Consider the following 19,920-nt stretch of genomic DNA (forward strand, 5'->3'; position numbering starts at 1 on the left):
CCCTAGAGAAGAGAATGGCAACCCACTCTAGTATTCTTGCCTGGAGAATCCCCATGGACAGAAGAGCCTGGCCGGCTACAGTCCATGGGGGTCTCAGAGTCAGACACAACTGAGTGACTAAGCAGGTAGGTTCAGATGACTGATTATGTATACTCACTCGGAAGTTCAAATAAAGCCTGAGTGTGGACTTGGTTTTTCCTGGTGTCTCAGTCTCTCTCTGGCTGGGGCCAGTCTTTTCCTTGACTGGGACTTCTTTCTTGGCTCCACAGGGCCTTCATCTCTCTCATTTTGCTCTCTAGAATGACAGTGGTTGTTAAAGAGCACTTAACTTGAATGCATGCTGCTCTACTGCCCCACATTATACCACAACATAATATTTTATAAGGGAGGAAACAGGCTCAGAAAAAATTGGTCAAGGCATACAGTGCCTATAAGCTTTCAGAGATGGGATTTGAACACATCTGAGTCCCCAGTTCATGCCCCTAAAGGATACAACCTACTTTTTCTTTTAGTTTTTTTCCCACCCTAGAAAATTACTCCCATTCTTCATAAAACAAAGGAGACATTCATTCATTGACCCTTTCAACTACCATGCCTTTATCAAGTACCTAACACAAATTTAAACTGAAAGAAGCGCTTAGTTTACTTCCCAAAGAGAAGGCATTTCCTTTGAACCTGTTATTTTTCTCTACTCCTGCCCCACAAGGTTTTTTCCGCTTTCCATAAACAAGTAGGTACCCACACAACCCACGATGGTCTTCAGAGTCCATGGTTGCATGGTTTTTATTCCAAAATGGCACAAAAGTAGATGGTCACATTAAGGGTTTCTAGAGAAAGTATGACTACAGCAGACTGTTAAAATCAGGATGTCTCTAGATTAGATTACTCTAACAATGACCTAAATGATTCATGTCCTTTTAGGAAGCACCCTGGCTTTATATCTGAATGTGCCTTCCTATGTCTAAGAACTAGTCCATCTAAGACTGTAATTCAAGAGAGAGGAATTGGACACAGCTCTAGTTGGGAAATAAAGGCAAGTGTGATATCATGGTTGAAGTTTTTGCTGGAAATAATATGGATTGGGATATCTAAAGAGATTAAAAAAAAAAAAAACCACCCTTGCTATTTCCTATTCACACAGGGAAAATGTTGGGTTACCAGATTAAAAATATTTAGAATTTGTATTAGTTCAAACTAAAAAAAGGGTACTCATCAAAAGAAATGAGAAGCTACTGACTAAACAAATAGAAAATGCTGTACAAATATAAAAAGTAGAACTTGGTAGATATCAATTCAAATATATATATATATAATAGCTTAAATGTGAAAGATCTAAATACACTAATTAAAAGGCAGAGAATCAAAATACATTTAAAACAATCATAAACTGTCTATAAGAAATCCACTTTAAATACAGACTCAAAGAGTCTAAAGATCAAGGGGTGGAGAAAGATCTACCATGCAAACACTAGTCAAAAGAAAGCTCTGTTATCTTAAATTATCTTAATTTCAGACAAAACAGACTTCACAACAACAAAAATGATCAGGAATAAAGATAGAGACGGCTGGATGACATCACCTATGCAATAGACATGAACTGGGCAAACTCTGGGAGACAGTGAGGCACAAGGAGGCCTGGCATGCTGCAGTCCATGGGGTCCCAAAGAGTCGGACATGACTGGGAGACTGAACAAATAAACAGAGAGATGACAGATGATATAACAAAGGGGTGACCAATATTCATTGCAGCACTGTTTACAACAGCCAAGACATGGAAGCAACCTTAATGTCCACTGACAGAGGAATGGATAAAGAAGATGTGGTACATATATACAATGGAATATTACTCAGTCATTATAAAGAATGAAACAATGCCATCTGCAGCAACATGGATGAACCGAGTGTCATACTGAGTGAAATCAGTCGGAGAAGGAGAAATACTGTATGACATCCCTTCTAAGTGGAATCTAAAAAAGAAATGACACAAATGAATTCACAAAACAAAAAGAGACTCGCAGACTTAGAAAACAAACTTATAGTTGCCAGGGGGAAGGGACAGTTAGGGAGTTTGGGATGGACATGTACACACTGCTATATTTACAATGGATAACCAACAAGGATCTACTCTATAGCATATGGAACTCTGCTCAATGTTATGTGGCAGCCTGGATGGGAGGGGACTTTGGGGGAGAATGGATACCTGTATATGTATGGCTGTTCACCTGGAACTATAACAATATTGCCCATCAGCTGCACCCCAATACAAAATAAAAAACTCAAAAAAAAATAAAATAAAATAAAGGAGTCAGTTCTCTAACAAAATGAAAACAGCCCTAGTATGTGTACACCTAAGAACAAAACATCAACATTTGTGTGGTTCTGGGCCACCATGGGGTTAAGAGGGGACCCTGGGTTGGCTCCTCTTGGGTGTTGGAGCCTTTCTTTACCCTTAGCTGAAATGCCATTCCTGCTCCTTGTAGCCACACACCTTTGACTCAGAAACCATGACACTCCAGGTTACACAGGCCTCTGGATCTGCACTCCTTTTTTTTTGTTGTTGCTAAACTTTGAAAAAAAAAAAAAAAAGGACTCTGCCTATTTCACTGAACTCTGCCTTATAATCTCTGGGGTAAGCTTTCCCCAAGAAGTCTCAAGAGATCCTCAAATCTTTACACACAAAAACCTTGATGTGTTAATGGAATAATGGCTCTTATAAATAAGTACTATTCCCATTGACCAAATAGTCCATATATGCTATTGTGATTAATAAACCACAAATTCTCTTGAGGACGTTTCTAATTCATAAGTGTGTATTTTCTCAATCATTTGACGCTAAACCATACCACTGTGCCACATCAGGGCTCAAGAATTAACAGGATTTCTGAAACACACGATAAATAGGAACTCTTACATAAATCCTCACTTCATTCTTCTCACCAAGAGCAAACCAGAGCCATTCGCAACGTCCTCTGTGCCTTGCTGGAATGCTGCCGCCTCAGCCACTCTCTGAACCATCTACATCCTCTGGGGCCCAACTCCAGCCTTCTTCCTTGTCACTTCCCCTCACTTAGTCCAGCTCTCACTCATCATGCCCATCTCTGCCCTCCTGTGGGAGCTGGAGTCTGGGCCCTCTGAAGACAGGCATTGTTTAAGTTTCTGCTTATTTGCTCTCTGGGCCAGCAGACAGACAAGAATGTGAAGATGCTGATAAGCAGAATTTCAAGACAGCAGCTTTGATTTGCTCAAAACGAGTTTCCCCACCAAAAAGAGAAAAAGTCTGTCAATATGAAGGGCTCCAAGGAGCACATCCCATTTCCCAGTTAATTGAAAACCTGACTTTTTGTATAGTGGTGGTCAAATTAGTGTTAGCAGGCTGACAAAGGAGGCAAGAACATACAACGGAGAAAAGACAAGTCTTTTCAGTAAGTGGTGCTGGGAAAACTGGACAGTTACATGTAAGAGGATGAAATTAGAATATTCTCTAACACCATGCACAAAAACCAACTCAAAATGGATTAAAGACCTAAATGTAAGGCCAGATACTATAAAACTCTTAGAGGAAAGTAAAAGCAGATTCTTTGACATAAATCACAGCACATCTTTTTGGAACCACATCCTACTATAATGAAAATAAAAGCAAACAAATGAGACCTAATTAAAAGTTTTTGCACAGCAAAGGAAACCATAAACAAAATGAAAAGACAACCCACAGAATGGGAGAAAATATTTACAAACAAAGCAACCAACAAGGGATTAATCTCAAACAGCTCATGCAGCTAAAAAAAAAAAAACAAAAAACCTTCACTCAAAAAATGGGCAGAAGATCTAAATAGACATTTCTCCAAAGAAGACATGGCTGGCCAAAAAGCACATGAAAAGTGCTCAACATCATTAATTATTAGAGAAATGCAAATCAAAACTACAATGAGGTTTCACTTCAAGTAGGTCAGAAAGGCCATCATCAAAAAAAATCTACGAACAATAAATATTAGAGAGGGTGTGAAGAAAAGGGAACCCTCCTACACTGTTGGTGGGATGTAAATTGGTACAACCACTAAGGAGAACAGTATGGGGGTTCCTTAAAAAACTAAATAGAGAACTACCATATCATCCAACAATCCCACTCCTGGTTATGTATCTGGAGAAAACCATAATTCAAAAAGATACATGCACCCCAGCATTCACAGTAGCACTATTTACAATGTCAAGACACAGAAACAACCTAAATTATTATCCACAGAGGACAGAGGAATGGATAAAGAATATGGTACATATATAAAATGGAATACTACTCACCCATAAAAAAGAATGAAATAATGCCATTTGTAGCAACATGGATGGGCCTAGAGATTGTCATATGGAGTGAAGGAAGTCAGAGGAAGACAAATAGATGATATTGCTTATATGTGGAATCTAAAAAAGTGGTACAAGTGAACTTACTTACAAAACAGAAACAGTCACAGATGTCGAAAAAACCAGAGGAGAGATAAGAGAAACTGGGAGATTGGGATTGACATATACAGATATAAGATAGGTAACTAGTAAGGACTTACTGTATTCTATAAGCAACTCTACTCCATAGGCTCTATATAAGGACCTATGTGGGAAAAGAATCTAAAAAAGAGTGAATACATGTAAAACTGATTCACTTTATGGTACAGCTGAAACAACATTATAAATCAACTATACTCTAATAAAAACTTAAACAAAAAGAAAGCTAGCAGGCACTCTCATTTTACACAATATTTATAATTTCGAGATACTTGTCATATTTATCAATTTTGGTTTTTGCTTGGGATACAAATAAAACAAACACAACAATCAGAAACTGGCAAAATGAGTCTCTCTACCTCAGGGTGTGAAGTTCCTGGTACTTGGTTCACAGTAAGTCACTCTGCTTAGCTTGACCACCAGAGTCAGATTTCTCTCACTGTGGACTCTTGCTGAATTTATGAAAGCTCACAGTATGTGGGTGGAGAGGGTGTCGAGGAGTGGGTGAAAACTTGAACTTCAATCAGAGTTTTATCAGTTGCATGCCCTTGGGAAAGTTATTAAACATACTTAAATCAACCTCCATAAAATGGGGTTAATAAGGAACCTTGTGGTGCTGTAAGGGTTAACAAGATAATGCTTGAGAATTGCCTAACTCTTAGAGTGTTAGATAAAGAAGCTATGGTCCAGGGCTCTGGCTTACTAAACCAAAGCACAGAAAAGCACATGTCCTCATTCTGGCACTCATTATCAAGTGTAGTACAATTCTCCAGAACATAAGATTTCTCTTTTTCTACCTGAAAGTTGCAGCAAACTTGAGAGCCACAAGATACGTCAATTCATGATTCTACACAGCCAGGCATGAAGTACAACCATTAAGGGAACTTCTTGGTACAAATGTAGTAGGTAAACTTAAAGTAATGATTTTTTTTAATATAACTTTTGATTTAGGGGAAAAAATGCTGTTTTTAGCATATGTCAAGAATTCATTTTCATCATTCAAGTTACTTACCTTTTTAAAATACGGCATCTGGTCCCACGCAGGAAATCTTTCTATTATTACAGCTGTAGCTTCCCAGGTTAAGACAACAGCTTCCCTTCACATGAACAGGTTTCCACGGTTAACATCCTCATTTTTTTCCCACATCAAGAATAACATATTTTTTTTCTCTTTAAAAAGTTTTTCTTACCATTGATTCTCAAAGTACTATGACCGTATTTCTCATTTTGGAATTTACTTTCCCTTTCCATCTAAACTGAAAAACTTATATTACTTTCAGTTATGGGGGGCGGGGGGGAAGTAAGCGACTTGATTGAGAACTGGAGAATTGAAAATTATTGGTAAACAGTGGTCTGCAGTTTGAACTTAGCTGTGAGTCTTTTCTTATGTTTTTAAAAATACATGCTATCTGTAGAGGTTATACTGAAGTTTAGAGTACATTTCAAGGAATCTCAAGGGAAAAGAAACATGATTATAAAGGCCGTCTCTCAAACAAACTCTGAGGAAATGCCAAAACTTGTTTCTACATCTTGCTTCAAGGATTTCATTTATGACTCTTGTGAAGAATGTGAATACATTAGAAAGAGCAGACATTTCTTTAAGTATCAGTTTTTATTAAAAAGTGCATCTTGATTAATTTATGATCTAGGTAAGCTGTTAAGATAATCAGTATACTCTCTGGAATAATAACTTTACAAAGATTTAAAACAAACAAAATTTTAAAAGCCTTTTTATTTCCTTCACCATTATTGTTTTACAATACAAATATCACCTTGTGAATACACAAAAAAACCCTACGGAAGATAATTCTGCTGCACATAAAATACAGAATGGATATATATACTTCTTCATCCTTAAAAAACTATTTTGTTCTCCACATTGGCAAGTATAGAATAGAATACTTCCCCAAACATACTTCTGTTAGGAGTAAAACTTAGAACTACATGCAGTTCCTGCACAAATATATTTTAAAGAAATAGATCTCTTTTTTGTTGTTCACCAACAAAATTGTCATGAGAGTATGGAGAACTAATTTATAGCTTTCAAGTTTTAGTTAAGTGATCATTTTCAAAACTCTCTTTTTAAAAACAAAGTATTCATGGCTGTTTTCATTGTATAGTTAAAATCGAACTACCAAATAGATGGTAAAATAATTGAAGTGGTACATGTCATCGCCACCTGCTCACAATATGGGAACAGGCTCTGACTTTCCAATTAATTCCCCCATTCTTTAAATCATAGCAGTTTGAGAACCATAAACAGTCTTCTGATTGAATTTAGCTATAAATGCAAAATTTAGTAGTGTATACATACATTTATATTTTCATGGAATATTTATTTTAAATAAAAACATTGAAGATTGCCTACTGACCATACAATCAAGACAAGAAAGGCACTAGAAACATAGACAAATTTCTCTCCCAAGAAGCATTTTTAAATTTTAACTCTCTGTTCTCTGACATGTAAAAATCTTTAAATTTGGTTTTCATAACATCATTTTGAAAAATAAAGTTAGGAAATACTTAGAAAATCACTTTATAACAGAATCTTTTTTTTTTTTTTTTTGCACTTTTTGACACACTGTCTCTGCTGATTTTTACAAAACCCAAAGTTACCAAACCTTCCTGTGTCTGTCATTTTTATTTGAATATCGGTGCAACAGGTAGAAAGATTTCAGAATCGAACCCCATTCAGGTACTTAAGAAACCTTCATAGAGACATTTGCTAGAAAATGGCTTACAGCCCAATCTTTGGGGCAAGAGATATGAAAAGTATGTTTTCCCAAGAAAATAATACGCTTTATTTCCAGATGTAACTGGAAAGACCAGAACTGATGATATAAAACCTTACATTTATGCTGTTGCATCATATACAAAGGAACATGGTGGTCGCAGATTATGTAAATCCCAAACTTATGAACAGGAAATGTGTACAGTGTATGATAGGTTGAGTTTTCTTTATTGTTGTCCAACGCAGGTCCTTTGGAGAGAAAAAAAGATCACAGTGCTGACCAGGTAACTCAATAGGTTAAGTCAAGGTAATTGTTGAAAGATAATAGGATTAGGGGAGTTGTTTATTTTATGGCATCTTCTCTCATGGAGTTCTTAGCACTTCGGACAGTTCCTCTTTTCTCCACCATGTAGAGCTGTTATGTGTCATTTACCAGTCGGCTGTATTTAACTTGCCTACCAAGGTGGATTACCGGCCAGGGGAAGGGCCAATGGTAAGATCGAGGTACAATTCCTTGGACATTCTTTTCAAAGTACTGAAATGGCCTGTACCACCACACTCTGGCCAGGAGGTTCATCTGGGAAGCTTCTTTTAGCACCTAAGAGAACACAGAAAGAGAAAACCGAGTCAGGACGAACAACTGATTGTTTCAGCCCCGATAGGAACATACACATGATTCTCATAATTTTTCACTTTAGGTTCAAATATTTTCCATATTGAAATCCACAAAGGCCCCCAGATCCAGCCCCTGATCACCTTTATGGCCTCAGGTTCACACGCACACCACCATTCTACACTCTGTAACCAACTGCAAACTAGACCACACCTGTTTCTCTAGCAGAGAAACAAACAACTCCAATGCCAGGAGTACATGGAAAACGTGCGGCTTACTTAAGTCTCTTGTCTATAAATAAATACTTCAATTAGTGCTTTAGTTACTCTCCTATGATGAAAATGGAAAGACTTAATTAAATGTTAAGTATTAAGCTGGTGAGGGGCCCAAGATGGAAAACAAGGTAGGAATGCAAGATCAAGCAAGAGGTGGGCACAGCTTAAAAATGTATTTTTCAGGGACGATGAGAATGTGATACTTGTTCTAGAAGGATGCCGTCTCCTATGTCATTATAGAAACACATTTCTGGTTCAGCTTTGATTCAGAAGTGGATCAGGAGACAATATAGTCTCAGTTGACTCCCCCTGTTGCCACACCAGCAACAGCTAGTCAAGAGCATTAGGAGTTAACACCAAAGGAGGAAAAAAACTCACTTGCTGATTGGCCATAGTGTGGTACCACCAGAAGAGTCTTGTGGTGATGTAGTATGCCACCACCACGTCCACAGTGTAGTGGTCATGCGCTAAGAGAATACAGAAGATTCCCACCACGCTGAGAAGCCAGCAGATCCAGTGGTACCACCACAGTCGTCGAGGGGAATCTGCAAAGGAGAAATTTGCAAGAAGAGTACTATTAGTCAAGTATGACGAAGGGCACCCAACCACGCCTCAACTATTCATGCTGAATCCAATTACCTTGGATCTTTCCTTCTGAAAACAGATTGCTTAGGGTGGCAAATCCAAGGGCTTTGGCGTCCATGTAACCAAGGTTAGAAGGGAAGCAGCTTATTTCATCAAGTGATTTTATTAGCCACAGTAATTTATATGTGATTATTACTTGACCCATATAATCATAAATACAGTTTCAAAGGACAAACAAGGACAGGTTAATGCATCACACTCCATTAAAAACAAAACTGTCTATTGATAATTAAATTTACCTGGAAATAATATGGGGTTAATGCTCTGTACAAAAATCAATACCTTTTGGTCTATGGATCCTTATACACAGACTAGACAACTATAATTGATACAACCACTCTATTTGCTTTCCCAGCTCTGCAACCATATGCTACTTTTTAAGTCTTTGAGGTGTCCATTTCTCAAATACAAATAAGAGAATCCAAGTGACCAGGAATTCTAGCCCAGGTCCACTCCCAAGGGCAGGACAGTGTCTGGGAAGTCACTTGATGGGAGACTCAGAATCTCTACTGGTGTAGGCCCTTCTACCATGTACTCTCCATGAATGGGCTTCAGAGGATCTGATACGTGAGGCAAAAATGTTGTCTGAATGTGATCTACCCTCCTCACCCTGGGGAAGACAGTTTAGCCTTTTATAGGATTCTCAGAGGGTCCAAGTATCAGTCATTCATTTACCCACTATTTATTAAGCATCTACAATGTAGCCAGGACAAGATCTAGTCACTAGATCTTGGGATCAACTAAGGTCACAGGCAAACAGCCTGCCTTTGTGGGGAGATCGCTTCCCAGCAATGAAAAGAGACAATAAATAATAATTATAATCAAGTAACCTATACTCTATGTTAGAAGGTGTTAAATGCTCTGAATTTAAGATAAAGCGGGATTAGCAGCAGAGACGGTGAAGGGAGGGACATTTGCAGTTTTAAATGGCATGGTCAGGGGTTGGGGCAGAGGTCTTAGTGTGTGTACAGGGCTCCATGTTCCCTTTCCAGAAAGAGTTGTATTTGATACCATAACAAAACAACAGAGAGCAGCTGCTGTTCACTCTCCCAGCTCCTCTGTTAGTGTCCCCATATGCCATCTGCTTTAATTTTCACAACCTCTCCCTCACTGATGAAGGCGTTGTGTGTGTGACTTAGCTGCTCCATCATCTCTGACTCTTTGGAACCCCATGGACGTAGCCCGCCAGGCTCCTCTGTCCATGGGATTTCTCAGGCAAGAATACTGGAGTGGGTTGCCATTTCCTCCTCCAGGGGATCTTCTGGACCCAGGGACTGAACCTGTGTCTCCTGAACTGGCAGGTAGATTTTTTTATCTGCTGAGCCACTGGGAAAGCCATGAAGGAGCTATCAGTACCTGATTCTAAGGATGAGGAAACTAAGACTTATAGAGATCAGAGGTTTTTCCCAAGGTCACAGAGTGAGTAAGTGATAGCACCAGGATTCAGAATCAGTTTGTGACCCACGTCATCCAACTTGGTTTACAGTCTCATCTTCAAGAATAAAGCTTAACCCCATTGAAGTATTTCAGGGACCAACCAGCATGGGCTGCTGGCTCCCAGGGCTGCTGACGTTAGGCCTGTTCTGTGCCCATTTTCCATGCCCAGTTACACTCCAGTACCAGGGCCACATCAGGCCCTGACAGTTCCGAACAGACACTGCTCAAATCCACTCTATCTGGTCACTTACTAAGGACAAGCAGAGCACCTGCGGTCTCTCTTATCACTCAGCGCCCCGAAGTACGTCTTCTCTTCTCTTCCTGTGTTCCCCATCCCAGTTTTTTTAAGACCAAAATTGGGCTTTCACCCTTCAGTCCATCACCTGTCCCCTGCACCCCCACAATCAATCCTGTTACCTGCAGACTCCTTTTTGTGAATTTCTCCCCGTTTCCCCCACTTCTCTCCACACCAATGTCATCCTGATAGCTTGGGCCACTCCCATCTCTTTCCTGGACTATAGCGGCAGCCAGCCTGCTAACTTGACTCCTGTTCTGCCCTCCCCAATCCATCCTGTGAGTCATTACAGGAGTGGGTTCTCCCTCTCTAAAGGACAAGTCAGATTACACTGCCCCAGTGGTTACAACCTCTCAATGGGCACCTCATGTCTGTCAGAATGCAAATTCAGACTCCTTATTGTGACTCAAGGCATGTTTCACAATCTGGTTCCTACTCACCAGTTCACTTTTCAATTCTCATTATTACCACCTCCCTGAATTCCAACCACACTGACGTTCCAACAGGTGCCACAGGCTCTCAAATACCTCCAGAATGCAAAGGGTGTCCCTCCTCTGTGATACCCACAGCCTGGTTTCTCTTGTTGCTCTTCATGGGAACTGCCCAGATAAAGCTCACTGAGACTATTTCTAATGGTAGAATATTGAGGACAATGGAATTTTCTACAAGTAGAGAAAGGACTAAAACACACCTGAGAAATAACAGAGGAAAACGGGAGGGGGAAGGAATGAAAAACTTTAGACATATATTAATATGTTATTATTATATATTAATAATACCTGTTATAATTATTTATATTAATATATACTAATAACAAGAAATATATATAAAGTATATATTTCCTTTGCTTTGACAAAGGTCATCTGAAACAGCTATGACAAATACTTATATTAAATCTGAGCAGCATACAGGGGTACCTGTAATATTATTTTTTGTATGTTTCATAATAAAATATTTTAAGTACATTTTTTAAAGAAATTTCCCATTTAATGTCTGCATCATTTAGTTTCCCTGAGACCAGAGCTTGCCTGAGGGAAGAGACACCACCAATCCCCATGAGCTTCTTTAGAGCAGATGGTACAGCGCCCAGTGCCTGAAAAATGGCTGCCAAGTGAACACAACATCTACTATCATCCAGCCAGGCCTGGAATTTTGTCTCCTCCCTTCTGGCTCCTTCCAGCAGTCATAAAACTCCCTGATACCACAGCTGACAGCTAAGGAAATGAGACACTTCCCCCGAGAAGTACAGGTACTTGTGACATGTATTTCCCTGGGTGCCTGCTGGGTGTGAGCACGCTAGTGAGATGAGGGGCTGCCCTCCCGAGATCCCATCTTGCTCCTGTGGACTTTCCAGAAACCATGGGAAACAGCAGGTGAGGAAATTCTCACAGAAGGCCACTCCAGACTTACACTCTTTGATGAATAGGTAGGTGAGTGTGAGCATGACCGTGTGGCCACTGTACAGGTAGTCTCCACACATGTTGTGGGAGCCTGTGATGGACAGGCCGCCGCCAGCGATGAGTTTCATTATCCTCCGCAGCTGGGCTTCCCAGTCTCCAAAAAGCTGGTGGGAGAAGAGGAAATCAGACTCATTACTAACCCACATACAAGTATGCCATGATTACAACTTGTGTTCAGAATTAAGTTTTATCATACTGTGATTTATAGTAAGAAATATATATTTGATCTTCATCCCTGTTCCTGACATAGAGCTCCTACAACCTTTGCAACTTCCTAAGAGAGACGAGATAAAGGTGTCTGCATGCGTGCTCAGTCACGTTAGTCATGTCCGATTCTCTGCAACCCTGTGAACTACAGCTCGCCAGGCTTCTCTGTCCATGGAATTCTCCAGGCAAGAATACTGGAGCGGGTTGCCATGCCCTCCTCCAGGGGATCTTCCTGACCCAGGGATCAAGCCTGCACCTCTTACGTCTCCTGTATTGGCAGGTGGGTTCTTTACCACTAGTGCCACCTGGGAAGTCAAAGGAGTCTTTTGTTATTCATAAAAGCCCCTTTCAACCACACCTGGGTTCATGTTCCTGAGTTTAAAGTGACTTTCGGAAAGTCCCGAAAGATAGGGGGTGATTGCCAGGAGAACCAACCAGGTGACGAGAGGGTTAGAATTTCATTCCCACTTCCTCCCACCTCCAAGGAGGGGAAAGACGCTGGGGGCTGAGTGAATCACCAATGGCCAGTGATTTAATCAACCATGGCTATATAATGAAGCCTCCACAGACATCTAAAAGGATGGGGTTTGGAGAGTTTCTAGGCTGGTGAACATGTGAAGATGTGGGGAGTGCAGTACACACTCCTTCCCATATACCTTACCCTACATGTCTCGTTCATGTGACTGGTCCTAAGTTATACTCTTAAAAAACTGCGCAACTGTAAGTAAAATGTTTTCCTGAGTTCTGTGAGAAGCTCTAGCAAATTAACCGACTCCAAGGAGGGGGTCATAGGAACCTCCAATTTATAGCTAGCCGAGAAGCAGTACAGGCAACAGTCTGAACCAGCAATTAGCATTCTGAAGTCGGGGGGTGGGTGGGTGGGGAGGGGGAGGCATTTGGTGTGAGACTGAGCCTTTAACCTGTGGGATCTGATGCTATTTCCAGGTAGACAGTGCCAAAATGGACTTATAGAGAGACATTTGCTTGTTTGGAGGTAAAAGCCCATACATCTAGTTATAGAACTATTCAGCAGGGGATTTGAGACTACAGGAGATACTGGAGTGTTTTTCCTTTACAAATTTACATTAGGACGTGTAAAACCCCCCACGCCCCCTAATGAAGTGTGCCTGCTCAACGTTCACTGCTGTTCTGATGGCCCCCGGAAGACTGTGGGCCTAGAGGTGAAGCATGCAGCTTCAGAGCTCTCCTTAGATGTGAGTTCTTTTTACGGCAGGTGTTAGCACATGGTTCAGTTCAGTTGCTTAGTAGTGTCCCACTTCATGACCCCATGGACTGTAGCACACCAGGCTTCCCTGTCCATCATCAACTCCTGAAGCCTGCTCAAACTCATGTCCATCGAGTTAGTGATGCCATCCAACCATGTCATGGTTAGTTACTAAGTACTTTTCTTTACACTGATAAACATTGACTGATTTACCACCTTAAGTGACATTTGGGGGGAAAACTCTGAGAAAAATTCAAAGATCTATTTCACACACTTGGCTTAGGGCAGCAGTCCCCAACCTTTTTGGCACCAGGGACCAATTTCACAGAAGACAATTTTTCCCTGGACCGGGGATGGTATCAGGATAATTCAAGCACATTACATTTATTGTGCATGTTATTTCTATTATATTACATCAGCTCCACCTCAGATCATCAGGCACTAGATCAGAGAGGTTGAGGACCCTTGGCCTAGAGGATAAATGTTCTGCTGACTTAATAGCTAAAGCAGGTGGACACTGGAAAATCAAATAAGTGAATTTTGGGGGGTACGTGATTTTAGGGGACCAAACTAAAGCTAGGGACTGAGTAGAATGTACTTTCAACCTTCTGAAATTACATGGGTAGTGCAGTTCAGTTGCTCAGTTGTGTCCGACTCTTTGCGACCCCATGGACCGTAGCACGCAAGGCCTCCCTCTCCAACAATAACTCCCATGAGTTTACCCAAACTCATGTCCATTGAGTCGGTGATGCCATCCAACCATCTCATTCCTCTGTCATCCCCTTCTCCTCCTGCCTTCAATCTTTCCCAGCATCAGGGTCTTTTCAAATTAGCCACCTGATGAGAAGAGCTGACTTAAGTATTGGAGTTTCAGCTTCAACATCAGTCCTTCCAAAGAACACTCAGGACTGATCTTTAGGATGCACTGGTTGGATCTCCTTGCAGTCCAAGGGACTCTCAAGAGTCTTCTCCAACACCACAGTTCAAAAGCATCAATTCTTTGGTGCTCAGCTTTCTTTATAGTCCAACTCTTACATCCATACGTGACCATTGGAAAAACCACAGCCTTGACTAGGCGGACCTTTGTTGGCAAAGTAATGTCTCTGCTTTTTAACATGCTGTCTAGGTTGGTCATAACTTTCCTTCCAAGGAGTAAGCGTCTTTTACTTTCATGGCTGCAATCACCACCTGCAGTGATTTTGTAGCCCAGAAAAATAGAAGTGTATGTTTTTCCTTTCAATAAAAGTTTATAAATAAATCTATCTTTCTCTGAAAGACTGGATACTAGAGCAATCAATGGCAAGAACAACTTATTCACTGAAGCTGTTATTTGCTCTGGCAAATGAAATACGTGACTGTCTGTATTCTACGTTTGTCAGCACTCTCTTAAATTCTGGTCAGCCAATTTAATGACCATAACCCCCTTTGACATTTAAATGATAATATTTCAGGCTCTGGGAAGCATGTTTCATTATAATTTCCCTTTTAAAAACTGATCAAGATTTCTAGTTAAGGACATCATATTGAACATATCACATAGAGGAAACGGATTTCTAAACTGCAAGGGATCAATGAAAGCCCAGCTCAATAGAAGCAAACAGATTACACAGCTAAACTCAGCTGTGTTAGGAACTTCAGAAACTTGGGGTTAACAAGAGACCATAAAGCAGCCAGAGATCAAAAACAAGCTTCACACGAAAGATTAAGAATCAGGCTTTTTCAAAAGCAGTAATAGAAAAGAAAAGGCTTCAGAAAAATGCCTCCAAATTCTGAGGGAAAATGATTTTCAACTTAGAATTCTATACCCAGCCATATTATTAACTGTGGTGGTGGTGGTAGTGGTTGCTAAGTCATGTCCAACTCTTTTGCCACCCTGTATACTGTAGCCTGCAGCCTGCCAGCCTGCCAGGAATCCATGGGATCCCCCAGGCAAGAATACTGGAGTGGGTTGCCATTTCCCTTCTCCAGTGGGTCTTTCTGACCCAGGGATCAAACCCTCATCTCCTGCACTGCAGGCAGATTCTTTAGCGACTGAGGCACCAGGGAAGCCCCATTATTATTAACTGAGCATAAACTTAAAGAATAGATCAAGGATAGATAAACTAAAGTCATTTCACATATATAAGATTTCAAAATGTTTACCACCTATGACTCTTCTTGCAGGAAATTACAGAATATACACTCTACAATGCAAAGGAGTAAACATAAAAAAGAAGAAATGGGATTTGCTAGGATGCTAAAAAAAAAGGGAGGATTGAGAGCTCCGGCCTAGAGAGGGAGCCCTCCCTAACAGGACACCCAATCCTGGGGCTGGACTGAGTCATAACGTGGGTTGGGGGTGGGAGAAGTAAGTACACAGAAAACTAACAGAACACAAAGCAAGGCAATTACCAACTCTGTAGGAAAAAAAATATTGTGTTGAAAAGGAAAAGTAATTATAGGAAAGTATATGACTAGGCTATGAATAGCATTTACAAAACTGTAATAATGTAAGTACTGAATATTCAGTTAAATCAAAGACAGAAAACTACACTGGGGAGATAAAGTAAGAAGCATTAAACTCTGGTAGTGGGCTGGTTCGGGAGGGAAAGAAGGCAAGGAAAAGGCACTGAATGCATGCAAGCTGGTGGATGTGGGGGTGCAGAGTTACAGGACTCTAAATCCTGACCTTCACCAGCAGGAAGTGGGTAACTGCTTGTATTAGAAATGATAAAGAAACAGCATTGCCCTGTCACTTAGACACCCGAGGATAAGCACATACACAAAAAATCCTGTAAAAAGGGAAATGAAGGTAAACATTAATACCATGAGATTTAGTTAAACAGAGTTGCAAGAAAGTAGGAAAGTGGGTTGGAATAGAGGAATAGGGTTAGGATGAGGGTTGAGGACTACTGTTTTCCATAACAAGTAGTGTAAAACAATTTTGCTTCTTAGATTGTGTGCATGTAAAAACATGATAAAAATTTTCTGGAAGTTTTATGTTGAAAGCTTTGTCTAGTTCTGTCATAAGAATGGATAATATACAGTAGAAAATTATGGTAAAAAAGGCTTAGGGAATTCTTCATTTTACATTATTTCAAATTGCCCTTCCCAAACTCCCTCTGTGTTCTGAAAACTATAAATGATATCCTTGAGCACCATCATCCCCCCCAAATCTGCCTTCCCATTTTCGCAGGAAAATGTCTGTGGGGAAACTGTATGAGTAGGAAGAGAGCGAGAGATTATGAGGTAGATATGGCCTTGAGGAAAAACAGCCCCAAATTGCTGCATTTCTTACAAGTACCCTTAATATCCCCATGTACGCTTTCTTTTTAAAAATATCTATCTGTGATTGTCAAGCCTCTGCAAGGGGGAAATCTCTTAAGCTCAGAGGGCAACAGGACAAGAAAATGGATGATTATAGCTACATTAAAATGTTTAATTATGCTTTAGAAAAGCAAATAAACTGTAAGACAAATTACAAAACAACTGGAACAGAAACAAGTTAACATCTTTATCATGTACACAGCACATATAAATCAAGTAAATAAGACCATTTAGGAACCAAAATTTATCAAAGGACAGAGGATGTGACCAGCTGAAGGCCCTGGCTCTATCAAACAAATAGAAATAAAAATTAACATTAAGAGGAGCTCATTCTTTTCTATATTGAATTAGGAAAGCTAAGTAAAGAGCCAATGGTGGGGCACAGGTGATGTCACTGATCTTCTCAAACAGGCTCCTTTAAGAGGAGGAAATGAATGTGGTGACTGCAGCCGCCAGCCAGCCAGCCAGCATGCAGAGAGGAACAGGCAGAGTGGCTTCTGAAGCCAACAAGCTGAGCTAAAATCATGGCTCTTCTACCCATCAGGTGTTTGATCCTGGGCAGCCGAACCATTCTCATCCTCAATTTGCTCGTCATCAACCTGGGAGTAATATATTTATTACAACTGGCAAAAATCCTCTGCAAAAATAATCATCAATGTTGACCAGCAATCCAAACAGCCAAGACTTGTGTGTGAGTCAGTGCTTAACTCTTCTAGGCATCTACCTCCAAGAAATGATCCGGAAAGGAAGAAAACCTTTCTGAAAAACAGCATTTATAAAACCAACAAACTGGAAACAACCTAAATGGGAATTGTTAAATAACTGTTCCCTTGCTATTCAGAATTTGGGCCAGGGGAGTGAGTACTGGAAACACAAGGATTGGCTGTGATTACAGACAGACCTTGGGGATATTTCGGGTTCAATTCAGTTCAGTTCAGTCGCTCAGTTGTGTCCGACTCTTTGAGACTCCATGAATCGCAGCAGGCCAGGCCTCCCTGTCCATCACAAACTCCTGGAGTTTACTCAAACTCATGCCCATCGAGTCGGTGATGCCATCCAGCCATGTCATCCTCTGTCGTCCCCTTCTCCTCCTGCCCCCAATCCCTCCCACCAGGGTCTTTTCCAACGAGTCAACTCTTCGCATCAGGTGGCCAAAGCATTGGAGTTTCAGCTTCAGCATCAGTCCTTCCAAAGAACACCCAGGATTGATCTCCTTCAGGATGGACTGGTTGGATCTCCTTGCCGTCCAAGGGACTCTCAAGAGTCTTCTCCAAAACCATACTTCAAAAGCCACCGTAATAGAATATTCCAGTTCAGTCAATTTCACTAATTTTTAGGTTTTCAGTGCATAAAATGTTACATTACACTATACAGTCGTCTATTAAGTATGCAATAGCATTATGTCTAAAAACAGGCCTTAATTAAAAAACACTATTGCTAAAAATGTTAACTATCATCTGAGCCTTCAGCAAGTGGTAACATCAAAGATCACTGGCCACAAAGCACGTAACAAATACAGAAAGTTCGAAAAATTGTGAGAATTACCGAAACATGACAGAGACATGAAGTGAGCAAATGATCTTGGAAAATGATGCTGACAGACTTCAACCCAGAATTGCCACAAATTTTCAGCTTCTAAGAACTACAGTATTTGTAAAGTCTAATAAATTCAACAGTTAGAACTGGACATGGAACAACAGACTGGTTCCAAATAGGAAAAGGAGTACTCAAGGCTGTATATTGTCACCTTGCTTATTTAACTTGTATGCAGAGTACATCATGAGAAACGCTGGGCTGGAAGAAGCACAAGCTGGAATCAAGATTGCTGGGAGAAATATCAATAACCTCAGATATGCAGCTGACACCACCCTTATGGCAGAAAGTGAAGAGAAACTAAAAAGCCTCTTGGGGGAGGAGCCAAGATGGCGGAGGAGTAGGACGGGAGACCACTTTCTCCCCTACAAATTCATCGAAAGAACAACTGAACGCTGAGCAAACTTCACAAAACAACTTCTGATCGCCAACTGAGAACATCAGGTGCCCAGAAAAGCAGCCCATTGTCTTCAAAAGGAGGTAGGACAAAATATAAAAGATAAAAAGAGAGACAAAAGAGCTAGGGACGGAGACCCGTCCAGGGAAGGGAGTCTTAATAGAGGAAGTTTCCAAACACCAGGAAACCCTCACACTGGTGGGTCTGGGGGAAGTTTTTGAATCTCGGAGGGCAACCTAACTGGGAGGAAAAATAAATAAAACCCACAGATTACATGCCTAAAAGCAACTCCCAGCAGAAAAGTACCCCAGACGCCCGCACCTGCCACCAGCAAGTGGGGGCGGAACGGAGAGAAGCGGGCGGCATTGCTTAGGGTAAGGACCGGGCCCGAGTGCCCTGAGGGCAATCGGAGGGAGCCTTTGTGAGATAGCAGCTTAAACTGTGGGACAGCAAAAGAGAGAGAGAAAATTAACCGGCCCGAACACACTGCCGGCCGTTCACAGAACAAAGGGACCGAGCAAGTCCAGAGGAGCTAGCCGGCTGCGGACCAGCCCATCCCCGCCAGAGGCAGAAGGCAGGAGGCAGGGGGGAAGGGAAAGGGGCAAACTCGGTCCCAGAGAGGCATCCCCTACCACACCGCAAACAGGCTGTCAGTTTCTAACCAAAGACTTCCTGAGATTCTGGATGGTCGACATCAGCTGGGAGGGTCGTGGCTAAACACAGGGCACACGCACCCGACTGACTGGCGTGGGCGGAAACTGAGGCTGGGAACGCTGAGGGGAGAAGGCGCGCCGCACCCGGGGAGAGTGCACCCGTCAAGCTCCTGGCTGCCTGAGCTGCTCCGGCGGGGAAGGCACAAAACGCAGGCGCAACTGAGTCCGCGCTTTCGTGGAGTACCCGAAAACTGGAACCGCACGCAACGCAGGGCCCGCTCCATATAGAGCAGCCGGGAGCCTGAGCAGCGTAGACGGGGAGAGCACACACCCGTGAGCGGGGTCAACCCAGTGTGGCCGGAACACTGTGAGTGCTACCCACACACAGCGATATCTGTCTGCAGCGCCCCTCCTTCCCCGCAGCACGACTGAACTAGTGAACCTGAACAAGAGACCACCTCCGCCCAACTGTGTCAGGGTGGAAATTAGACACTGAAGAGACCTGCAAACAGAAGCCAAATAAACAAAGGGAACCGCCTCAGAAGGGACCGGTGCAACAGATTAAAATCCCTGTAGGTAACACTGACTACAC

The 19,920-nt window shown here is 41.5% G+C and overlaps 1 protein-coding gene across 15 annotated transcripts in view; it reads right to left on the minus strand.

Annotated features, from left to right (window-relative positions):
* Window positions 1–6,205: 6,205 nt before the first annotated feature.
* SGMS1 (sphingomyelin synthase 1) overlaps window positions 6,206–19,920 on the minus strand; it is a 331,989-nt gene continuing 318,274 nt past the window's right edge. For all 15 annotated transcript variants that reach the window (XM_061162095.1, XM_061162100.1, XM_061162099.1 and 12 more), the window contains 3 exons: window positions 11,898–12,051; window positions 8,489–8,655; window positions 6,206–7,820 (listed from right to left, as the gene is read on the minus strand). In XM_061162095.1, the coding sequence (XP_061018078.1) occupies window positions 7,641–7,820; window positions 8,489–8,655; window positions 11,898–12,051 (501 nt within the window). In that variant the 3' untranslated portion in view covers window positions 6,206–7,640. The remainder of the gene's footprint in view (window positions 7,821–8,488; window positions 8,656–11,897; window positions 12,052–19,920) is intronic.

Source organism: Dama dama, chromosome 15 (assembly GCF_033118175.1).
Source record: "Dama dama isolate Ldn47 chromosome 15, ASM3311817v1, whole genome shotgun sequence".
In the NCBI taxonomy this organism is placed as follows: domain Eukaryota; kingdom Metazoa; phylum Chordata; class Mammalia; order Artiodactyla; family Cervidae; genus Dama; species Dama dama.